Source organism: Ochotona curzoniae, unplaced genomic scaffold (genome assembly GCF_017591425.1).
Source record: "Ochotona curzoniae isolate NIBS_2020 unplaced genomic scaffold, NIBS_Ocur_1.0 scaffold_1852, whole genome shotgun sequence".
Lineage (NCBI taxonomy): Eukaryota > Metazoa > Chordata > Mammalia > Lagomorpha > Ochotonidae > Ochotona > Ochotona curzoniae.
In genome coordinates this window covers 48,356,949-48,378,985 of record NW_024467087.1, presented here as the reverse complement: position 1 = coordinate 48,378,985, position 22,037 = coordinate 48,356,949, and the positions used below count along the sequence as shown (strand labels likewise).

The following is a 22,037-nucleotide window of genomic DNA, read 5'->3' as shown; positions in this document are numbered from 1 at the left end:
AGTGGGCTACAGACCAGTTATTTGACAATTTTTTCCCCAGGTTAAATCTACTAGAATAATCTGTGAATCTCCCATGGAAGCAGATGTCTGTATTTTCAGACTGTCCCTCCAAAAGTCTTTGATCCATTGGGATTTAACAACCCTTTGCCTAAATCCAGAAGCTCCTACCAAGAGACTTGGACTGTGATTGGACACAGAAGTCTTGTTGTATAGGGGTGTGAGTCGGTGATCTTCTGCGGAATCAACTTGCTGACACATCCCCCAAATAAATCTTAGAAGTTTTCATAATTATTTCAAAGAAAGAGGATAAAAAGTTTTATTGGAGGCTATCTGCTAAAAATATCTTTTTCTGTTCAAGAAATAAATGGGGGAGAAAAATAATAGAAAAGAAAGCTGTGTAAACATGAAAATTTATTAGTTACGTTAAGATGAATTACAGCGGTGAAATTACAATACAGTTTGAACTCCTAAATTCTGCCTTAGAAGTGAGGTTGTTTACAGTTGTAAGTTTTGTGGTATGAATGTAGGAGGTGGGTAGGAAAGTTGGTGATTCTTTCAGTGCAAGCATTCAAAAACTACTTTTCTAATATGTGAATTTTAAGATGTAATCTCTTCATGTGATTTTTTTTAAATTTAGAAATATTTTAGTATAAATGACTTTATTAGTAACTGTAAGCAGGGTGATCATATTCTTACTTTTGAGTATATGCTTTACATTATTGTAAATGTTTAACACTAAATTTATCATTTTTAAAAGATATATTTGTTTTCAGTGGAAGGTCAGATATACAGAGAGCAGGAGAGACAGAAAGGAAGATCTTCCATCCATTGAATCATTCTCCCAAGTGGCTGCAATGTCCAGAGCTGCGCCAATGCGAAGCCAGGATCCAGGAACCTCTTCCTGGTCTGCCATGTGGATGCAGGTCCCAAGGCTTTGAGCCATCGTCAACTGCCTTCCCAGGCCATGAAGCAGGGAGCTGGATGGGAAGCAGGGCTGCCAGGATTAGAACGGGTGCCCATATGGGATCCTGTGCATGCAAGGCAAGGACTTAAGACACTAGGCTACTGTGCTGGGCCCTGCTGCATTTTCTTATTGACATTGAAACCTCAAAACTATTGTGCTCATCCCACATACATCTATGAATTAACAATGGGACTTCATTTGCATAAAATATTCAAAATAGTATTTTGGCTAGTTGTAATAGTCTCCCTAATGCAGGTATTGATGTATGTTTTGAAATAATCATGAAACAAAAAATCATATATATTAGTAGAAAGTTAAAAGAAATAACCTTACAGGAAAATAGCAGCAGTTACAGGAGATTACACTACAGCCTTCCCAAAGGCAGTAGCATTTAGCAAAATGTGGCCCCTGGATCATTAAAACCTTGAGTTGTTTCGCATTTTGAAGGTTCTAGGATCAAATCCTATGGTTAGTATTGTAGTAACTTGACTAATCCAGATAGAGAGAAGCCTGAATTTAAAAAAATGGAGAAAATAAAAGTAAAATATTTGGGGGGAATGCTGCCAGATGAAAGCATTTATATTTATTTTGCCTGCAGTGTGGATGTAGTGAAGGTTCTAGAGCAAATGATATGAAGATGAAAAGTGTTTCTCCTCAGTGTATTGCAAAGCTTGCATAGAATGGATTGGAACACAATGAAATGACTTATTAGAAATAACTAGAGCATGAAGGGATGAAGGCCTGAATTAGGGCATCAGAGTTGGGAAGGGAGAGAGGTGGAAGAGTAAATGCCTATTACAATGGAACACGGGTATTGGAGAACGAAAATTAAAGAAGATGGCAAGGGGAGCCGTATATAGTTTGACAACTGAGAGAATACCTGCATCATTGACAGAATAAAAGAAGAGACTGAGTGGAGGCTCAGATTTGATGGGGGGAGGCACGGACACATTTGAGATTTCACTGTAAAGCATTGAAATATGAAATGCTGATTTGTTTAGTTCAGAAGTTTTTTAGAGTGATATGCTATATAAATGCAAAAATGTCCTTAATTTACAAAAGTTGATTGTGAAAGTGATACAACACACACCAAGAGGGAAAATGTTTATTTAATTTGATTCACTCAAAGATTTACTAAGGTGTGTTGATTCTGCTGATGTTAATAGGAATTACACATATAGAAAGAAAAGAGCACGTTAAAATTCAAGTCATACATCTACATTTCTGTTATACTTTCTTTGCTAATTATATTAAGATCTTTAGCAGAATTTGGCCTGCTTATAACAAAGTAAACTTGCTTAAACCAGGCTTAAATCATATTTCATGTACTTAGAGTGTCAAACAAATGAAGTATATAATAGCTTCATAGTTGTACTTTCTATCTTTTGAGTAGGCAACCCTTAAATTTTCTAGGCCATCAGCTACCTATTTTATTAAAGGGAAAAAACCTAGAAATTCAATGTAATATAATGAAAAATCACAGTTTTATACAAATGCTATAAATAACTAAATCTTCAGCAATTATAAAATTAATACATCAAAAAGGGTTGTTATACATCAGCTTTGATAGTGTAAGGAGTAGTTATTAAGGGGGTTCATTAAGCTCATCAATACTCTTATGTTAATGAGTTCACTAGCTTTTCTATCTTTTGCAGAATGCTAGGATTTGTGCTTTGAATACATGTATATTTAAGTTTTGGATTGCTGGTTAAGATCTGAAAAAGAGAGTCAATAGTATTAGAGTCTAAATGATCTTGCCTCTGGTGTTTTTCTTTGGACCAATGACTACTAGAGGCATGGTGGAGAGTTGCACTCTTAAGTTCCAATGAACCAAAGGTTGATTGACACCCAGTTTATGAGAGTCACCATAGTGACCAGGTCCCAGTTATCAGTTTGAACAGTTTCATATATGATTAATGTTCATTGCTTTGTTTACATGGAGGATATCTTCCCAGGTGCTGAATTGGTTGCTGAAGTCTTTGATCTGGTTGAGAATACAATCAAGTGCAATAGTTAAACAAGTGATCAAAACGGATTTAGGTTGCTGTGAGGTTAGAGGTGTTTTTATTTGTGTGTGTTTGTTTGTTTTAATTGCACAGAGCAGAAGTCAGAGTGTTGGTGGCCACCACACTGGTCAGATGGACTAACTGGAATCTATTTCCTTTCTTTCTCTTTTTAAAATTTTACTTCTTCAGCATCATCATTATCATTATTATTATCATATTGTGATACAGTTCCATAGGTCCTGAGGTTTCCCTTATCCCCTCCATAATTCCCTCCCCCTCTCACTGAGTTCCCTTATATCATTACTATAATATAGTTCTTCATACACAGTCATATGCCCATCATTGTGGGCATGGACAATGGCAGAGAGTCCAGCATCCTTTTGTCAAGATATAGTAAATGGTTTCACTGGGAGCCCATCTTTGGAAGTAGAGATGCATACTGCATTGTATCCTCACATCTGGATATGATGGTCTTCATTATACAGTTACTATGTATCCTCTTAAATGAAAAGCCACAATACAACATCAACAACAGGAAGAAAAATGGAAATTTACAATGCCATGAAGTTAAATAACATGTTACTAGATATGATAGTCTCCATTACAGTTACTATACATCCCCTTAAATGAAAAGTTGCAATGCAAAATCATCAACAGGAAGATAAAACAAATTAGCAACACCATGAAGTTAAATAATATGCTACTGAATGACTAACATGTTGCTGAAGAAATGGATAAGAAAATCAACCTTCTTGAAGAAAATGATTCTACAGTATGAAGATGAAACTAACAAAATAAAAAATGAAGACATATTTATTTTTATTGGAACAACGATTCCAATTTACAGAGAGAAGGAGAAACAGTGAGGGAGGTTTTCGATCCACTGGTTCATTCCCCAGGTGGCTACAAAGGCTGGAGCTGAGCTGATTTGAAGCCAGGAACCTCGTTTGGGTCTCCCACGTGGGTGCAGGACCCCAAGGCTATCATCCTCTAATGCTTTCTCAGGCCATAAGGAAGGAGCTGTATAGGAAGTGGATCATCCAGGACACAAACTGGTATCCAAACGGGATGCCACATTTGGAGGTGGAGGGTTAGTCAGTTGAACCAACATGCAAGCCTTGAGGTCAGAGTTTGTTTCTCTTCATAAACACCAAAAGATCAGGTTGACTTTAACTACTTTTGGCATCCTTGAAATGTTTTAATGAATGTCAGACCTAGGAAATCATTAGTAATCTACAATGCAATTAAAACCTTAATTGTTCTGGCAAAAATTCTTAATTTAATATAACAAATACATTGAAAATTAGAGCAGCACTCACAGATGGGCAAACAGTCACTTCAAAGCTATCTAATGACATTCCTAGTTTTCTGACTTCTAAAGCAAGCTAAAATTTACTTATTTGGGAGCTGTCCCGTGGGATTTTAAATCTGAGAAGGGAAAAGGGAATCTAGCTCACTACTAATAATTTCTACTTGAGGAATCCCATTTTAGTGGCTTTCACAAGTTGTTCTTAATAAGACCCTTAACTGCCACTACACGCTCAGCAGTTTTCTCAATCTGCCTCAGAACGACTGTTTACGGAGTAGTAAGACACCCTTTCATTGAAGAGGATGAATTGAATTGTAATTCCTAACTAAAGAAAGTATTGTTCATATGATTTATATTAAAAATCTTGAAGGCTTGTGACAGCATAAATTCACTTACCAATGATTTTTTTCTCTCAAAATAATAAAATCACTGTTTATTCAGTTGCTTATACCTTGATTTACAAATAGATGACCACATGAAACCGAAATAAACCTAATAATGAGATTTCATACTCTTAATGAGCAAAGTGTCAGCTACTATGTCCTCATAACCTTGGAATAGTAGATCGCAGTATGAGTCATGTCATATTGATACAGAAGCCCTACCAATTTTCTCTTAGTGAACTACCAACTCCACAAAGCTCACAAATTAGAAGAGAATCCACTTCAACTGCAGAAATATGGACTCTACTGATACATATTTCAAATTGGCTCCTGTCATTAATGTTTGAAAATTGCGTTTTTATTGATTTCTTCTAAAGAAGTCTGAAGAATGATGGAGAGGAAAAATCAGGAAAAAATTATGTTAAGGGATGATCTGAACCCGGGAAAAATCCCGATTCCATGTTATACAAATTTCTCTCCAATTGTGTGTACATAGTACCTTTAGTGTTAATTCTTGAAACTGAAGCTCTTAACAATTTAGCTGAGTTGTTTAATGAAAGTTTCACTATTTGATGGGGTTTCTTTCTTTTCTTTCTTTCTTATTTATTTATTTATTGCCAAGTACCTCAAAAACTTTCCTTTATTGTGAACCTGAGTGATACACTAGCAGAGCCATTTGGGTGGGAATGTTAAAAAAAAAGAACTGTTTAATTTTATAGAGTACAAATAACCTTGTAATTAAACTGAAAACAAATAATTGTCAAGAAGCAATTATCATTCAATTAAAGAGTAATTACATGGTTATTTGTGCCCTGTAAAATAAAGCATTAGTGAGATCAGTAATATAATCAGTATTTTAGCAGAAACAGGATGCTGCGATGATGGACCTTTCAACCTATGCTGATTAAATTGTCATCCAAATAACAATTTCGAGTTAAATCACTACATGTTTATTTGTCTTGATTAATATGTAAATATCTGCCTGATGTGAGTAAAGCTCCTAAAGATAAGGAGTATGGCAAGGTTATCTATCAAGAATGATCTTTTCTACCTTTTCTGCAGTGTTGGGGAAAATGAGCTGTATGTTATTTGAAAAGGAATACAGAAATTTGTTTTACTTCTAATGTCTTACTAACAGGTGATACTTGGGTCTGAAAATAAGTAAAAAAATATATTGTATTTGTATGGCACTTTCATTTTAAGATTTATTTATCTTTATTGAAAAGTCAGATATTCAGAGAGGAGGCGAGACAGAGAGGAAGATCTTCCATCTGAGGATTCACGCCCCAAGTGGCTGCAATGGCTGGAGCTGAGCTGATCCAAAGCCAGGAGCCAGGAGCTCCTTTCTGGTCTGCCACGCCAGTACATGGTCCCAAGGCTTTGGGCCATCCTTGACTGTTTTCTCAGGCCACAAACAAGGAGCTGGATGGGAAGTGGGGTTGCTGGGATTAGAACCGCAGCCCATATGGGAACCTGGTGCATGTAAGGCAAGGACTCTGGCCACTAGGCTACCATGCCAGGCCCTTGTATGGCACTTTTAATGATTATACAGAGCTTTTAAAAACAAACTTAGGGAGCTTGCACTATGGCAAAGAAGGTTAAGTTGCTGTCTGCAAGGCTGTCATACCATATGGGTGCTGGTTCAAATCCCAGGTGCTCTGCTTCCTATGCAGCTCACAGCTAATGTGCCTGGAAAAACAGCAGAAGATGGCCCTAGTGCTTGGGCCCCTGTTCCCATGTAGGAGACCTTGAAGAAGCTCCTGGTTTCTGGCTTTGGCCTAATCTATCCCCCAGCATTGTGGTAATTTGATGGGTGAACCAAAGGCTGGAAAGCCTCCCTGTGTTTCTGTGTCTGTAACACTGCCTAAAAAACAAACAAGCAAAAAACTTAATTAAAAAGAAACCTTAGCTCTAATTAGTTAATTTTAGAGATGTGACCCTTCACGCTAAAATTCAAAGTATTGCATCTGAATACTATTCTTGCTTACTGATAAATTTAAAGAAGAAGCAAATGTTGCAAAAGCATACTCATTAACCAGTCAATCAGAATTTGAAATAACAGGAAAAAATACACATATCTATCATTGGATCACAAGCAACGGAAAGGCAGAACCTGTTCCAGTTTCACATTAAAAAACAATAAATGCAGGAAACTTTGCACTTGTTCAATTTAGATTTATACCCTTGGGTTGCTGATGGATAGCAATATGTGAGACACTAGTTTTAGCATTATTGGATGGCTGAATTAGGGATACATGAGTGATTGCAGGAGCACGCAGTCCTTAAGTAGATTTTGAAGCTGGTAGGGTCTCCAAGAGAATAAGACAATTACCTGTTGTCCACCTTTAGTAGTTTTTACTTTTACATCAATACATTGTCAAATTTGAGTGGGTCATGTTGTGGAGCATCTATAATTATTTTGGAGTCCAAGATTTACAAAAGAATTACCTGGTGATTAAATTGTGCTATCAACTGTTTTTGTTGTCAAGGAGAATAGAATGATCTAAGCAGTATTTTTTAACTGTAGAAATTGTACGTGAGTACTTTTTAATTCAGGGATTGTTTTAACCACTTACCGATCCTTTCTGTTTGTTAGAGGCTATAATAATTACTCAAAATACAGTGTCAAAACAGCACCAGATGCATATACTTCTTTCATGAAGTTTAGGTTCTATGTGGGGAAACTCATAATGAATCATACCAAAACTACAATGTAATAAACTGAAAAAATTATTATGATGAAGAATGAGGCCCTCTTGAGTTTATAACTTATGCAATAAATATATCCTCAAGTCATTTGTAACCTAAGCCATGAACTCTCCAATATAGATTCAATGGTGGGGAAATGAAGGAAGGTTTTTCAAATCTTGGAATTGAAGAATGAACCACTGACTAAAGGGTTGTGATTATTTCCCAAGCTTGAAGCTGCATACTGAGAAAGAGTTACTTCAAAGAGCAAACATACCAAGAGATTTGGAAAGGGACTAGTTAAACTTTATAACTTTCCAACTGTAAACTGTAAATAGCTAGCAGTCATATGGCTCATCATACGGAAAGGAAGGGAGCATCAGGCAGCTGCCTTCTGGAGCAGCCTGACTAAAAGTGATAGTGTGGAGACAGTACCGAAATGTGCACAGTGGAAAAGTAGAAAGGGTAATCAGGTGAATTTAAATTTGGAAGGCTGGACTTCCAACAAGTGGGAGGACAAAATAAATACCTACAAATCATAGTTTTGCTGAACATTATTCAGCCAAATAATATGCCTTCTTCTAATGACTGGATATACTCTGATGAGTATTATTATATTATTCTGCAATCCTGGGATCCTGCAAGACTTCTCAAATAAAGCGCCTACGTCTGCTATCAGCATTCAGCAAAGCAGTTAGGAAGCCACACAGCAAGGCAAGGGCAAACAGGGTAACAACGTTAAATTAAATAAAACAAATTATGGCCCAGCATCAAGTAGAAAGGTGCCTAGAATCAGTTTAAAAAATTGAAATGTTACATGAGAACAGAACAGAGTCTTTTGTGCTAGATAGATTGATATACAATATTGATGTGCAGTAGAAGAAAATAACACTAGTACAGTGTATGAAAAATGAACAAGGCAATGAAACCTCTGTGGAAGGTTGCTAGAAGCTGTCTTCATTTAAAAGCAGAGTTTGTCTTCCATTGATGGAGCACACTATTGCAAAGTTGATAGAGCAAGGTTTAACTTAAATTTCATTGTGAATCGAGTCACTTGTGGAAATGTCTGCTGTCTGAAGCTCATATTACTTTTTTGGTAGCTTAGGTTATTTAATATATAATTTCACAATATTATGTCAAAAGACCTGTTATCCAGCTTTTCAAAATGTGTTTTTACTAAAAGGCAACACATCTTAAACAACATAATAACATGGTATTTGGAACACATTCAGATGACTTGAGAGAATGACTTGATTCTAATGAGCTATGATTTGTAAATCTTTACAGGGATAACAGCTTTTCAGTACCAAAATTGTGTGTTAGTTTGCAGGATGAAACAGTAGATACTGAAATTTTATTTTATGATTTTAAAAATTAGTATTTGCGGTTGCAGTTTCTGAACTGCTCACGGTAGGGTAAAGAATGTGCAAATGCTGTATGTTAGGTTAATGTTTTAAGTTTTGCCTCAAGAAATTGGTTAAAACATCAATCGATATGAGATAAAAGACAGCCTAGATTGCAAAGGTGGTGGGTTTTGTTAGTACAGCGACTCCAAGAAAGCCTGCTGCTGAATATTTAGCCTGGTTTCAAAAATAGGAAGGCAAAAACCTACTGAAGGCCAGGGTCCTTTGTTCCTCCTGGGCATCCAGCAGCTGTGGAAATGCTAATCAACATCAGGTTTTATTCTACACCTCTCAGCTTTTTACTACTCACCTCTGGCATGCTGAGAAGAGACATAATCACCTTACATTCTACACAGTCTTAATTCTGAGAGTCACTATCTCAGATTTCAGTGGCATGTATTAATGCCAGGGCTCATGCGTAGCTTTAAACGCAGGGGGTAAACTTAAGTTTTCTCACAACAGGTGAACTGTATTGCAAAGTGCTCAGCTGTAAATGGAATTTAAACTAGGAATTGATCCCGTTTGGCTTTAATGTTTGCCATAACCATGTGAAGAAATTTAGTGAAAAGGAAAAGTATTGGTCTTTGGTCATCTATGAATGTACATAGTCTTTAATGTAAAAATTTTATCATCCTTGGCAGTTACATAAGATTTAGAAAGTAAAGGTAGCAAGCGATGATATTCCCTGAAAAGACATTTTTTTAACCTGATCTTTGTTTTTCAACAGCTCAAGGCCTGGAAGGCCCCCTAAGCGTTCTCTGGGAGTGTTGCAGGACAATGCCCGCCTTCTGCCCCATGCAGTCCCAGGCCTCTTATCACCAGGACTTATCACTCCGACAGGTAATAAAATCCATCCGACAATCAGCCTTGTCTCTTCATACAGCCCTACATTTGAAATAAACCAATATTGATCTAAGTGCCTTGTCCTTCAGAGCTTTTCAAGATCTACCAGAGGTTACATTATTGAATTGTTTGAGTATTCATGAAAGCAAGTGTTGTTAAATCAGTTACTAAAGTCAAATGGACGTGATTAAAAAACTAATTCTCATATCCTTGTAGAAAATTCCTGTCAAGCCCTTTTCATATGTGTACATTGTAATGCATATGTTTATGTCTTGGGTGAAGGAGTGAGAAGCCCTGGGCTAAGTGACAGCTTCTCAAATCCTCCACTAGATGTAGTGCATTTACTTATTTGTATTTCTCAGTAATATGCTTTTTGTCTTCAGGAGTTCTGGACATCCTTACGTGTTTTCAAAAGTACTAGTTTAGGTGATAAAGTAGAAAGAAATTTGTGTCTGTTAAAGAAGCTTTATAATTAATTAGAAAAGAAAAAACGTGCAGTTGATTTTAGTCCTGAATGATATTTTAGTGTTTTTCTTTGAATGCTGTGTACAACTGGTAAAAATACCTGGCTCATAAATTGCCATTCAACCTTTTTGTTTGTTTATTTTTCTTAAATTAACTAAGATACAAACGTTAAAAAATAAAGTTAATATTGCTTTAATTAAACCTTAAAAATTACGTGGTAAAAAATTAATTAATGACAAATGAATCTTTATATCCACCTTCAATGAGGCAAAAATTTAAAAAACATTTGGTGTGTTTTGAGTAAACATAAAATATGTGAGTACAGATCTTGGTCATAGTATAGTTATGAAGAAAGGAATGTAACTTAATCATTATGTGAAAACTTGATAGAAACCATGATATAAGTGCATATAGGGTGCTATAAAATTGTCATTTGTCACAATAAAGCTAGAGAGAGAAACTGAATAAAGATTCTGATTCCTTAAAGCAATCAACATTGTAGGAATTTCAAGTGGAGCACTTCATTACTTCCTTGTAAGCTGTCTCTTTAAATCTCTTTCAGTTCAAATCCACTATCTGCCTATTTGAAATGTTTCATAAACAATGAGAAGGGAAATAGTCATCTCTTGGGAAATTCAAAGGCATAAATGACTAGTCCATCCCTTCATTGTGATCCAAGGATATAAACATTTTGCCAGAATATAAGGGTGGGAATGATATGCTCTCTTCCTTTTTCCCCTGTAACCTAAAATATTTTTTTTGCAAAAAATACTGGAAAAGTAGGGTTTTGTGCATTGATGTTCCATCAGCAAATTAAAATATTGATTGTACAATATGAATATTTTTAAGAATGTCAGTTGCCATCCCAACTGGATAACTGAACCCATTCGATTGAAATCAGAAATAATCACTAAAGTCCTCACCTCAGAATTAGCAGATTAAGGGCCCAGTATGATGGCTCAAAGGCCAAATCCTAATCTTGCATGTGTCGGAATCCCATATGGGTGCCAGGTTATGTTCTGGCTACTCCATGTCTCATCTAACTCCCTGCTTGTGGCCTGAGAAAGCCACTGGAGGACGGCCCTGCACCATGGGACCCTGCACCATGGGAGTGCCAGAGGAAGTTCCTGGTTCCTAGCTTTGAACTGGCTCAGCTCTGACTGTTGTGGCTATTTGAGGAGTGAACCAACAGATGGAAGATCTTTCTATCTCATCTTCTCTCTGTAAATCTGTCTTTCCAATAAAAATAGATCAATCTTTTAAAAATATAAGCTTAAAATGCAGAATCATAGTAAATCTTGGCAATATAATGTCAAGTTTATGATGTGAGATTCAGTCATTTCTTGACATCTGAAGGGATTTGGTTCCCTGATATTTTGGGGGCACCAAAATCCATGGCTTCTCAGATTCGTACATAAAATGTCATAATAGTTGCATGTAAGTTAGGAACATTTTACCATATTCTTTAAATCATCTCAAATTTGCTAAAAGTATCCATTGCACTGTAAAAGCCGTGAAATAATTGTTATACTAGGAGACCAGCATTGTGGTATAGCAGGTAAACGTGCCACTGTGATGTTAGGAGTCCTGCATGGCCACAGGTTTGTGTTCCAGATGCTTCAGTTTTGATCTGGCCTGGCTAATGTGCATTGAAAGTCAGCAGAGAGTGACCCATGTGGGAGACTGAATGAAACACCTTGCTTTGGCCAGGTTTATCTCTAACTTTTGATGCCATTTGGGGAATGAACCAGCAGCTAAAAGATCTATCTTCCCTTCTCTCCAACAATGCTTTTAAAATTGCTATTCTCTATTGTTTAAAGAAAGTGATGAGAAAATTTTTCAGTAGATGCTCAATACAGTCACTGCTTTGGATTATTTTCCATCCACAGGTGATAGAATCTGTGGAAGTGGGAGCTGCACAGAGATACAGACAGCCAGCATATGTAGTGCCACTTATCCAGGTTACATGGCTGAAATCATTGTCTCATTTTTTCATGTGGCATTTAACTTTTGTATTCATTTAGTATGGATGCTAAGAAGTAAGCATTTGTAGAGTTCCTTGAGCATTCTGATTTAATAACTATTCATTTAGTTATTTGAGTGAGAGACGAATAGAGAGGATGTTTCCATCAGCTAGCTGGGTGTCACCCCAAAGGGGCACAATAGCCAGGGCTGGGCGATGCTGAAGCTAGGAGAACAAAACTAAGTTCTGATCTTGTTGTGGGTTACAGGGATCCAAGCATTTAAAGAACATTCTGCTGCCTTTCTAAGTTCACTGGAAAGGAGCTGCATCAGAAGTGGAGTAACCAAGGGTAGAATCAATTTTCTGGTATGGGATAGCAGTGTTCCAAGGGTCATCTTAATCCTATTCTCTGCAGCATCGGCTCCCTGATGCTCTTATTTTTAAAAGGAGAGTCAAAGGAAAACCAAATCAACATGGGTGGTAGTTGATTAAAAATGTCTGTTGTTATGACTCTTTTGAGTCTTTGAATTGGCAATGCTATGGAAATGTACTTCATGTCACATAAATAATAATCGTTGTATTTTATGTCATTTCGTTTTCTTTAAGTAGGTTATGTATTGTGTGCTCAGAAAGAAATGTGAACAGAAAAGGAGCACAAAAGTTAAATTATCATTATTATTTATAGCACCCGTTATGGTTTAGATTAACATGCATTTGTTGTTTCTCTATTAAATAAAATGCTAGGTGGCTGATGTTATGACACAATGAGTTAAGCCTTTGTCTCTGATGCTGGTATTCCTTGTGAGCAATGATTCAAGTCTGCTGTCCTGCATTAGATCCAGCTCCCCGGTAGAGTTTCTGGGAAGGCAGCAGAAAGTGGGTCTAAGCACTTGGGTCCCTGTACTCATGAGAGAGGCACAGATGAAGAAACTGTCCCTTGGCTTCAACCTGGCTCAGAATTGGATGTTTTGGATATTTGCGGAGTGAACCATTAGATGAACAATCTCTCTCTCTCTGTCTCTCCGTCTCTCTGTCTCTCTTTCTCTTTCTTGTCTACAACTATATATATAATGCCATCTTCTCTATAACTACACTTTTCAGATAAATGATAAGTAAATCCTTCAAAGGCTTACTGTATCAGTTTAACAAACACAACTATAATAATTTTATATTAGCTGAATTCAACTTTCCCAATCCCAATTTCCATGTTAATGTCTGCCTGTCTTTTTTTTTTTTTTTTGCTATATGCAATGTAATTATTTTAACCCAAAAATATCTTCATGCAAAATTTTAACCTCATACTAATAGACTAGGTTATGTCTGGGTGACTCATGGAACAGAAGTCATTGCTTGTGTACAATGTAAGTTTAGAGGAGAAATTTAGCACTTTCGAAATCTGTACTGGAGCATGGTGATATTGACAATGACATAAGGGTAATAGTATATATAGTAGCCTACAAAGAACTCCTACATGTTTTTAAAATGTGCATTTTTTTCTTTATATATAAAAATCAGAGGAGAGAGAGAATACCAGAGTTAGACCAGGCCAAAGCCAAAAACCCAGAACTTCATCTAGGTCTTCCTCACAGGTAACAAGAGTGCAAGAACATGTAATATCATCTCTTTACTCCCAGGGTGCATTAGCATGGGTGGATTGAAAATCAAGAAACCATGACTGAAACCACTCAAACCTGAACTTTGGTAGGGAATGCAGATAACTGAAGCGTGGCTTTACCCACTGAACCACAATACCTTCCCCACTCTCCCACATGTTTAATGTGTGTGTGTGTGTGTGTGTGTGTGTGTGTGGACACATGCACAGAAATAGGTAAACTTAAAATTTAAAAAATAACTCTTCTCAGTAATTGTATTCACATTTGATTCTCTTATTAATCATGTTAGGATGCCATGATTAATATTCCTCATTAAGAAGTGATAAAAAATGGGTTTTCAAGGAGGTCAATGTAAATTAACAGACAGTAAGGATGGAACCAAAGTGTTAAACTGCAGCTCCTTTTTATTATAAATTCCATATTTTTACGGATAGACTGAATTTACAAAAACTGGCTATAGTAAGTTCAGGCTATATATCTTTGGGATCATATTTGAACTGCTTAAGTTTAATATAAGAGATGATTTTATTTGACATTTCAGAGAGCAAAAAACCTTTGGAAAAATACACACAATTTGCTGCTGAAACTTTCTTAACTTCAGTGAAATAAAATTTTACCTTTATTGATGATTCGTGCAGTAGTTTGGAGAGTGGAGAAGTATGACATAAAAAGAGTTTATAATTTTTGAGATAATTATTTGTACCTATAATTTTTCCTTCCAAGAAGTAGAGAAACAATCTCGAGAATAACTGCAACCTATTTCACATGTTGAGAAAGACAGCAATTATAAATTAATCCTTGTGACAATTCTTGAGTGAATTACTCTGATATATATGGCTAATGAATTAATATGATTAAGTTAATGAGAAATACAAGTGTTGCCAAACTTCACTAATCCAGCTGCAATGCTCTTCCACATTTGCAGTTCTAGCTTCCCCCTGTGTTGAGAGGATCACTGATGCCTACACACTGTCATTGTGATAAATGATATATCCCACAGTACCCTGCTTTCCATCTGGTTGATCCATAAAACATCCCCAAATGAGAGATCTCTTACAAAAATCACATAACCACTGGCCAAGTCTATCAGATTATCAAAAGACATTTTCATCTCCAGGGCCCACCTTCCAACACTGTTTCCTTCATCTCACAAAACTTACGTGAAATGAAATACACAATTTTTCACCTGCTACCTGTGTTACTCCTATTTTCTCATTATGCTGTTCATTCTAGGGGGAAAAGTAACACAATAAAAGTTTCCGCTCTATAATGTGCCTGACAGATAGTAAACTGTCTTGATTGGATACACTGGATGGTTGTATTGAAATACCACATCATACTAAAACTGTCATATTTATCAAAAGTTATTCTGTACATTTGTTAAAGAAAATACACTGAGTTTTACTTATTCAGGGAATCCTGCAGAACAAAACTATATTATCTATTAAAGGAGTAAATGGCAATGAGACTTAGTATCTCCTGGCATCAGGTATACATCATGACCCAAAGTAGATAAAACCCAAAGTAGATAAAACCCAAGTAGGTAAAAAGAGAGATCCCAGTTTTTTTTCAAAATTCACAGAGAATAAGGTAATAAGGTATCCTGCCTTTATTTAAATTCATTATATTAATTTGAAACACATAGAGAAAGAGAAAGAGAGAGAGAGAGAGAGAAACATCTCCAAATACCCACAAGAGCTAATACTGGGTTGTGCCTAAACTAGGAGCTGATAGCACAATCTCTGTCTTCCATATGAATGACAGGGACCTTAATATTTGAGCTATCACTTCTGCCTCCTAGGATATGTGTTACCAAGAAGCTAGACTCAGCTGTGAAGCTGTGACTTGAATGCAGGTGTTGCTGTATGGGATGTCAGTGTTCCAAGTAACATTTTTAGACCAAGTGTTCTGACACTTCTGCCCCCTCTGTCTTGCCTTTATTATCAACCAAAGCTTGAAGGATAGTGACTATTCAATGTAGAGCTAGTGATGATGAAAATATTTTGTGTGACTTTTACTTGTTTTAAATTCAATTTTGTGGTGAATGTAAACAAAAATCCCGAGGGTTCTGCAAATGGCAAAATTTTGGTTTTTTGCACATTTGCACATATGTGCGAGTCATTGTAGACAACATCCAAGCACAGAATTGGAAAACTGTATTTTTTTTTTTTTGCTTTAGAGGACAGCTTTTAATGTACACCTGAACATTTCAGGTGATAGTATTTTTTTATGTAAGATCAATCTGAAATTGCAAATTATACTTCTTGCATGAACATTGGTAATGAAATTAAAATTTAAAATTTTTATTGGCATACAAGCTAGAATTTATAGACTTTATAAATAACAAAGAAAGAGGAATTTAAACTCTGATATATTTTTTGATTTGCTATAAGTTACATTTTGTTTTCCGGTGAAGTTACTTGTATATCTTAAGGATTACTAGAGATGAACTATATTTTTAATTATATTGAAGATTCTTTTCCTTTGCCTCTTGTATGAAGGCATATTCAGGTGATTTAATGACTGCAGTTAGTGTAACTGAAATGAGTTATGTAGGATAGTAATGAATATCAAATGAAAAAAATGGAGTGTTTCTCAGCGTCATCCCTAGGTGATAAGGGGCAGTTGGCAATGACAGTTATCAGAAACAATTTTTTTTAAAGATTTATTTTTACTATTTTTTTATTGGAAAGGCGGATATACAGAGAGGAGAGACAGAGAGGAAGATCTTCCATCCGATTATTCACTCCCCAAGTGAGCGCAACGGGCCGATGCTATACCAATCCGAAGCCAGGAGCCTCTTCCGGGTCTCTCACGCGGAAGATCTGGTTGAAGCTCCTAGATTTTGGCTTTTGTCTGGCTCATCCCTTGCTGTGTGAACACTTGGGGAGTGAATCAGTGGATATCAGTGAATAGAACATCTCTTGGTCTCTATTTTTCCCCTCTCTCTTTGTAACTCTTTTAAATAAATAAATAAATAAAAAAAAATATATATATATATATATAGAGAGAGAGAGAGAGAGACAGAGAGATTGAGAGTTTCATCCATTGGTTTACTTTCTAAATGGCCACAATGGCCGGGATGAACAAAATTTAACCTAGGGAGCCAGACATTTCTTCAGGTCCACCATAAGATGGCTAGGATCCAAATCCTAGGGCCATGCTCTGCTGCTTTCCCATTTGCATTATCAGGTAGTGGATTGGAGCTGGAGCAACTGAGATTCTAACTGGTGCTGATTTGACATGCTGGAACTGCAGATAGCAGCTTATCCCACTATTCCATAGAACTGGCCCCAATAAATTTTAAAAAAATATTGCTTAACTCTAAACTGAAATTAGTTATGCTTTGCTTAATCATGTGATCTTAGAATGAATGAGTATCTACAATGGATCTTCAAAGGTTTATGAGAAATGTGTGTTATCAAAACATTACAGATCAATTTTAGTCATTTTTGCACTAAATAATATTATCTTTTAATTCTATATTCGAAAAATTTTTAAGTACCTTTGCATGTTTAAGTACAGGTTTAGAATAAATGTGGACTTGAGACTAAAGTTCAGTGTGCAGAGCATGTCAGTTTAGGGGTGATAAGCAAGTTGTCTGTGTATTATGATGAACCAGGACATTATGAAGATGAACAAAAGTGGCAGGAAAGACAGAAAATGCTGAAAGGCATCCCAAATTGTAGCTATGTTACAGCTTTGCGTTAAGCCAGCCTAATGTAAAGAAGCAAACATTTGGAAGCTAAAAATTGGAATTTATGGTTGCCTTTTGATTAGGATCACACTTGAAAGCTGAATTAGATATTCAAGAAAAAAAAAACTTGTCCTACAAGGTTAGTGAGGAGAAATAATTGTCCTAGTATCCACTTATGGATAAGGCTTTTTGAAAAGAATATTCCTTTTGGGCTTAGAGCATGACTGCAAGGAATAAGTGTTAGTGTCTAGCTTCAGAGGAAGGACTCTCAACATACTGTACCTCATTTTGACCATTTGATTTAAAGGCTTAATTAAATGATTATATAAATGAATAAACAAATCAGAAAAAAATAAGAATATATAGTATAGTTTCATGCTATCAAAGTAAAGTAAAATTTGAAGTCAAATAGTTTCTGTTGTGTATTTAATGATAAATGCAAATATGTGATTTATGGAAGTGGACTTTTCATTTTCAGAGTATATGTTCTATAATTATAGCATTTTATTTTTTTATTGGGGCTGAAGCTGATGATTGGTTTCTGCAGGTCTTTTTGTTAGGTTCAGAATATATGTTGAGTGTTTTCTAAAATACAGTTAAAGTCACCAAGGGTAAGAAGAAGCTTGAATATGAAACAAGTTAAACCTGAAGCACACACATATGCAAAAAAAAAAGGACACACTTTAGAAAACATGATATTTGCAAGGGAATATAGTTCACCTATGTTAGCCCGTTAAAGGCAAGAACTGAGTCAATGAAAGCTGGTCTACTAGCTTACAAATAAGAAATACATATTTTAAATATTGGAGAAAGAAAAAGAATAAATATTTGAAAACAATATAGGCTGAGAAGGAGAGTGATTTATTGATTTTCTGGTTAAAAGTTTACTCCAATCACACTTCAGCACAGCTTCTACAAGATATATTTATTCAGATAAGAACCAGGAGGAGTTATTAAATAAGTTTAACAATATCATGATGAGCCCATTTCTTGCAGAAGGTGACATCTATTGAAGTAAATGATGCCAGTTTTTTACTAGCTATCTCTGTGTGCCCATTTAGAAACAGAACTTTATGAATATACTATTTTCATATGATTTTGTCTATTCTGCTCATTTTTAAAATATAGAGTTTTAAAATAGCTTTTTTTTTTTTTCTTTACCTACTTATTTGAAAGTTGAACTTACAAAAAACAGGGAGGGAAGGAAAAAGAGAGAGAGAGAGAGCCTTTGTCATGTGTCCCTGTGCATCTGGACATGTTGTTCACTGCATAGGCACCAGCAACTGAGGTGGCTCAGTCCTGATACAGATGCTCCAAGATCAGGCCACACATCCTGTGATTTTCTCTGTGGCCAGAGTCCGAGTCCAGCTATCTAGTTGGGGAGTCCCCCAGGAAACTTTACCTGAGGTGACCTCATACCTGACTAGTGTGTGCCAGCCAGTTCAGGGTCAGATTTGGTCTGCAACTTGCAGTAGTCAATGCACACAGTAGATACAAGCTGCCTGGTCAGTTCTACTCTAGCCCCGTATCTCAAGTGAACTGATGGATGCTGCAGCATAGCCCAGCAAGCTCTCCACAGACCCATTACTTATGCATATCAGTGAGTGCTGCTGCATAGTTGGAATGATTCCCAATAACCCCCACCAGGCCTACTCCCAGCCTCGACATGCCAGTCTCTGCTGCAGCCTAGTTCAGGCCAACCTGTATCCTGTGTACACTCATGACTGTCATGTACACCCATTGATGCTACAGCTTAGCTCGACCTGACCTCTTCCTAGACCCGGCCGTCCCTCCTGCTGACAGATGACACCACTTTGTCCAGCCTAGTCCTTCTCCAGCCCTGGCTCTGTGTTCACCAGTAGTGAGTCAGCCCAGCATGGGAGTATGCACAAATCCCCTGCTAGGCATGCTCCCAGTCCCAATTTTGTGCCAGCCAGGGGGTACTGAAGTCCAGCCTAAGAAGGTGGTACCCCGCCTTGGCAATTGCAAGCTATTGCTGAGGCTTAGCCTAGTCTAGTTTGCCCCTAGTCCCAGCTCTCATGACCACCATTGGAAGTAGCAGCACAGCAAGGGAGTCTCCAAAGTTCCCCTACCAGGCCTGCTCCAAGTCCCAGGTCTTGTGCATGGCAACAGGTAGAGTGGCTTAGTCTGAGACGACCTTTACCCATTTTTAGCTTTGGTCAGCAGTTGCTATATCCTGGCTCAACCCTAGGTGCACCCCCAGAACAGGCTCATATGTATGCCGGTAGATGCTTCAGTGTTGCCTGGTTAAGCCTGCTGTCAGCTCTGCTTTTACACTTACCAGCTGGAGCTGGAGCCTAGCAGGGGGCTCCCTAAACTCCCCTGCCAACTGTCAGCAACAGATCTCATGTATTCTGAGGGGTGCTGCTGCCCAGGCTGACATAGCTGGTCCCCAGTCCTGGCACTTACTTTTGGGTATTGAGGCTTAGCCTGATTGACTTGCACCAGTTCTGATTCTCACCAATGTGTGCTCTTGCCTACCCCAGTTGGACCTACCACCAGACCTCATGAAAACCAGTGGGTACAATGGCCTAACCAAGCCTGTCCCATACCCATTCTGACTCTCCTGAATGCCAGCAGGTGCTGGAGCTTAGTACAGTCTGGCCTACTCCACACCCAGTCCATACACATGTGTATGGTTGCTGCAGCCTTGCCCTACCTGGTCTACTCACAGACGCTGTTCTCGCACTCACCAGTGGAAATCTGCAGCCCGGGGGGGAGTGCCCAAAGTTCCCCTATGAGGCCTGTTCACAGTCCTGGGTCTTGTGCATGCTGGCGGGTAGATTAACCCAGCCTGCCATGGCCCACTCGCTGTCTCAGATCTTTCTGGTGGGTATTAGAGTCTCTCCTAACAGGACGTGGTCCACACCTTGTCCCAGTTCTTACATGTGATAGTGGTTGCTGAGGCCAGGCCCAGTCCAGCCTGTCCCCAGATCTAGTCCACACAAATGCCCAAGAGTGCTGCAACCTGGCCTGCCTTAAGCCCTGGCTCCTGTGCTTCCTAGCAGGAGCTGTAGCCAAGCAGGGGAGTTCTCCTAGTTCCCCTACCAGGCTTGTTGCTAGCCCTGGATCTTATGTGTGCCTGTGGGTGCAGTCACCTGTTTGGCACCTGTTTGGCTCTTGGGCCCAGCCTTTGCATGTGCCAGGGGGTGCTTTAGCTGGCCCTGCCTAGCCTCTTCCTAGCCCCTGCACAAACAAGTGTCAGGTGGGCTTCTGTCAGATGAGTTCTGTGAACCAACCTGGCTTGGCCAATCATTACTCTCAACTCTCTGTAAACCATTGGGTGTTGCAGTCTCACAGAGTCAATCCTGCAAGTCCCCTACAAAATCTGCCCCATTTTTGTTCTCTCACATTCTGTTGGGGTGCTATGACCCAAACTGATGTGGTGGTCTACCCCTGCTCTGACACTCACATGCAGATACTGTGTCCTAGCACAACCAGGTGTGCTACACAAGTCCCAGCTTTTGCATGTACCAGTGGGTGTCAGGTAATGTTATCTGGCTCAGCCCAGTTGTGCAGGGGTCTTGTCCTGACCCAGATATACCCCCCTGTTTACCTCCTCTAAACCTTTCCATCTTGGCTCCCTCACATACCTGCAAGTGCAGTGACCCAGTCCATGGAAGACCCTAGAAGTCAGTCATTCCTCCCCTTTTAATTTACAATCAGCCACTCCCGCTACAATGCTTCCCAAGAACCTTCCCTGTACCATCACTACCTTTGGCAATATGCAGCTTCCTGCCCCCCTTGCCTGGTGCTGAGAAGGAGTGTCTTGGCTCAGCATCCCACACCTTCCTCACACATCCTTAAAAAAATATCCCAGTACCTATGGAACTGTGTCACATAGTGCAATGTAATTAAAAACAAACAAACAAACAAATAAATAAATGCATCTTTAAAAAATAGGATAGGTAAATATTCTGGCACACTGGTACAGTTTACAAAAATGTGGCATTAAGCATACCTGGAATGCTCACCAACTTCTGGTTACTTTTTGGCCAGCAGTGTAACACTTGCCAAAGTACAAGGCAACGCAGGTATTTGCCTACAGCTGAGGCATTAAATTTATTTTTAAAACATTCTTTTTAATTATTATGGTTTTTCTTTCATAATTTTTTTCAATAAGTCAATTTTTGGTATATAGAATCTCTAGTATGCTATCTTTCTTTATCCTTCGACTTTCCTGAATTGTGTTCTGGTTATGTATTTTAAACTTTTCTATAAATAGAACCATACCATCTGCAAATAGTGATCGTTTGTCTTCTTATTTTTATTCTATTTTCTTACTTCTCTTTCATAATTACTCTTCTGAGACTGTGCATAATATTTTGAATAAGGGCGCCAAGTATTGAGATTCATGTCTTGTTCCAGATCTTAAGGCAAATGTTTTTAGTTGTTGGCTGTGCATTTGGTAAACATGGCCTTTGTTGTCCTAAAATGTATTCCTTTGTACAACTTTTTCCAGGTTTATTTGAGTGTTATGATATGTTTTTTTTCTAAATCTATTGAAATTATTGTATGACTTGTGCCTTTTGTTCTGTATTTAAGTAATGCATTTCATTTATTGATTTGCATCTATTCAACTGTCCTTGCATTGTTGTAATAAATCTCACTTAGGTATGATTAATAATTTCACTGATGTGCTGATAGTTCTATTTGCAACTATCATGTTGAAATTTTTGAAA

The 22,037-nt window shown here is 37.7% G+C and overlaps 1 protein-coding gene across 1 annotated transcript in view; it reads left to right on the top strand.

Annotated features, from left to right (window-relative positions):
* The window catches only part of DACH2 (dachshund family transcription factor 2), a 468,995-nt gene that overhangs the window by 230,345 nt on the left and 216,613 nt on the right, over window positions 1–22,037 (top strand). Inside the window, exon 3 of the mRNA XM_040999528.1 lies at window positions 9,481–9,593. Coding sequence (XP_040855462.1) covers window positions 9,481–9,593 — 113 coding nt within the window. The remainder of the gene's footprint in view (window positions 1–9,480; window positions 9,594–22,037) is intronic.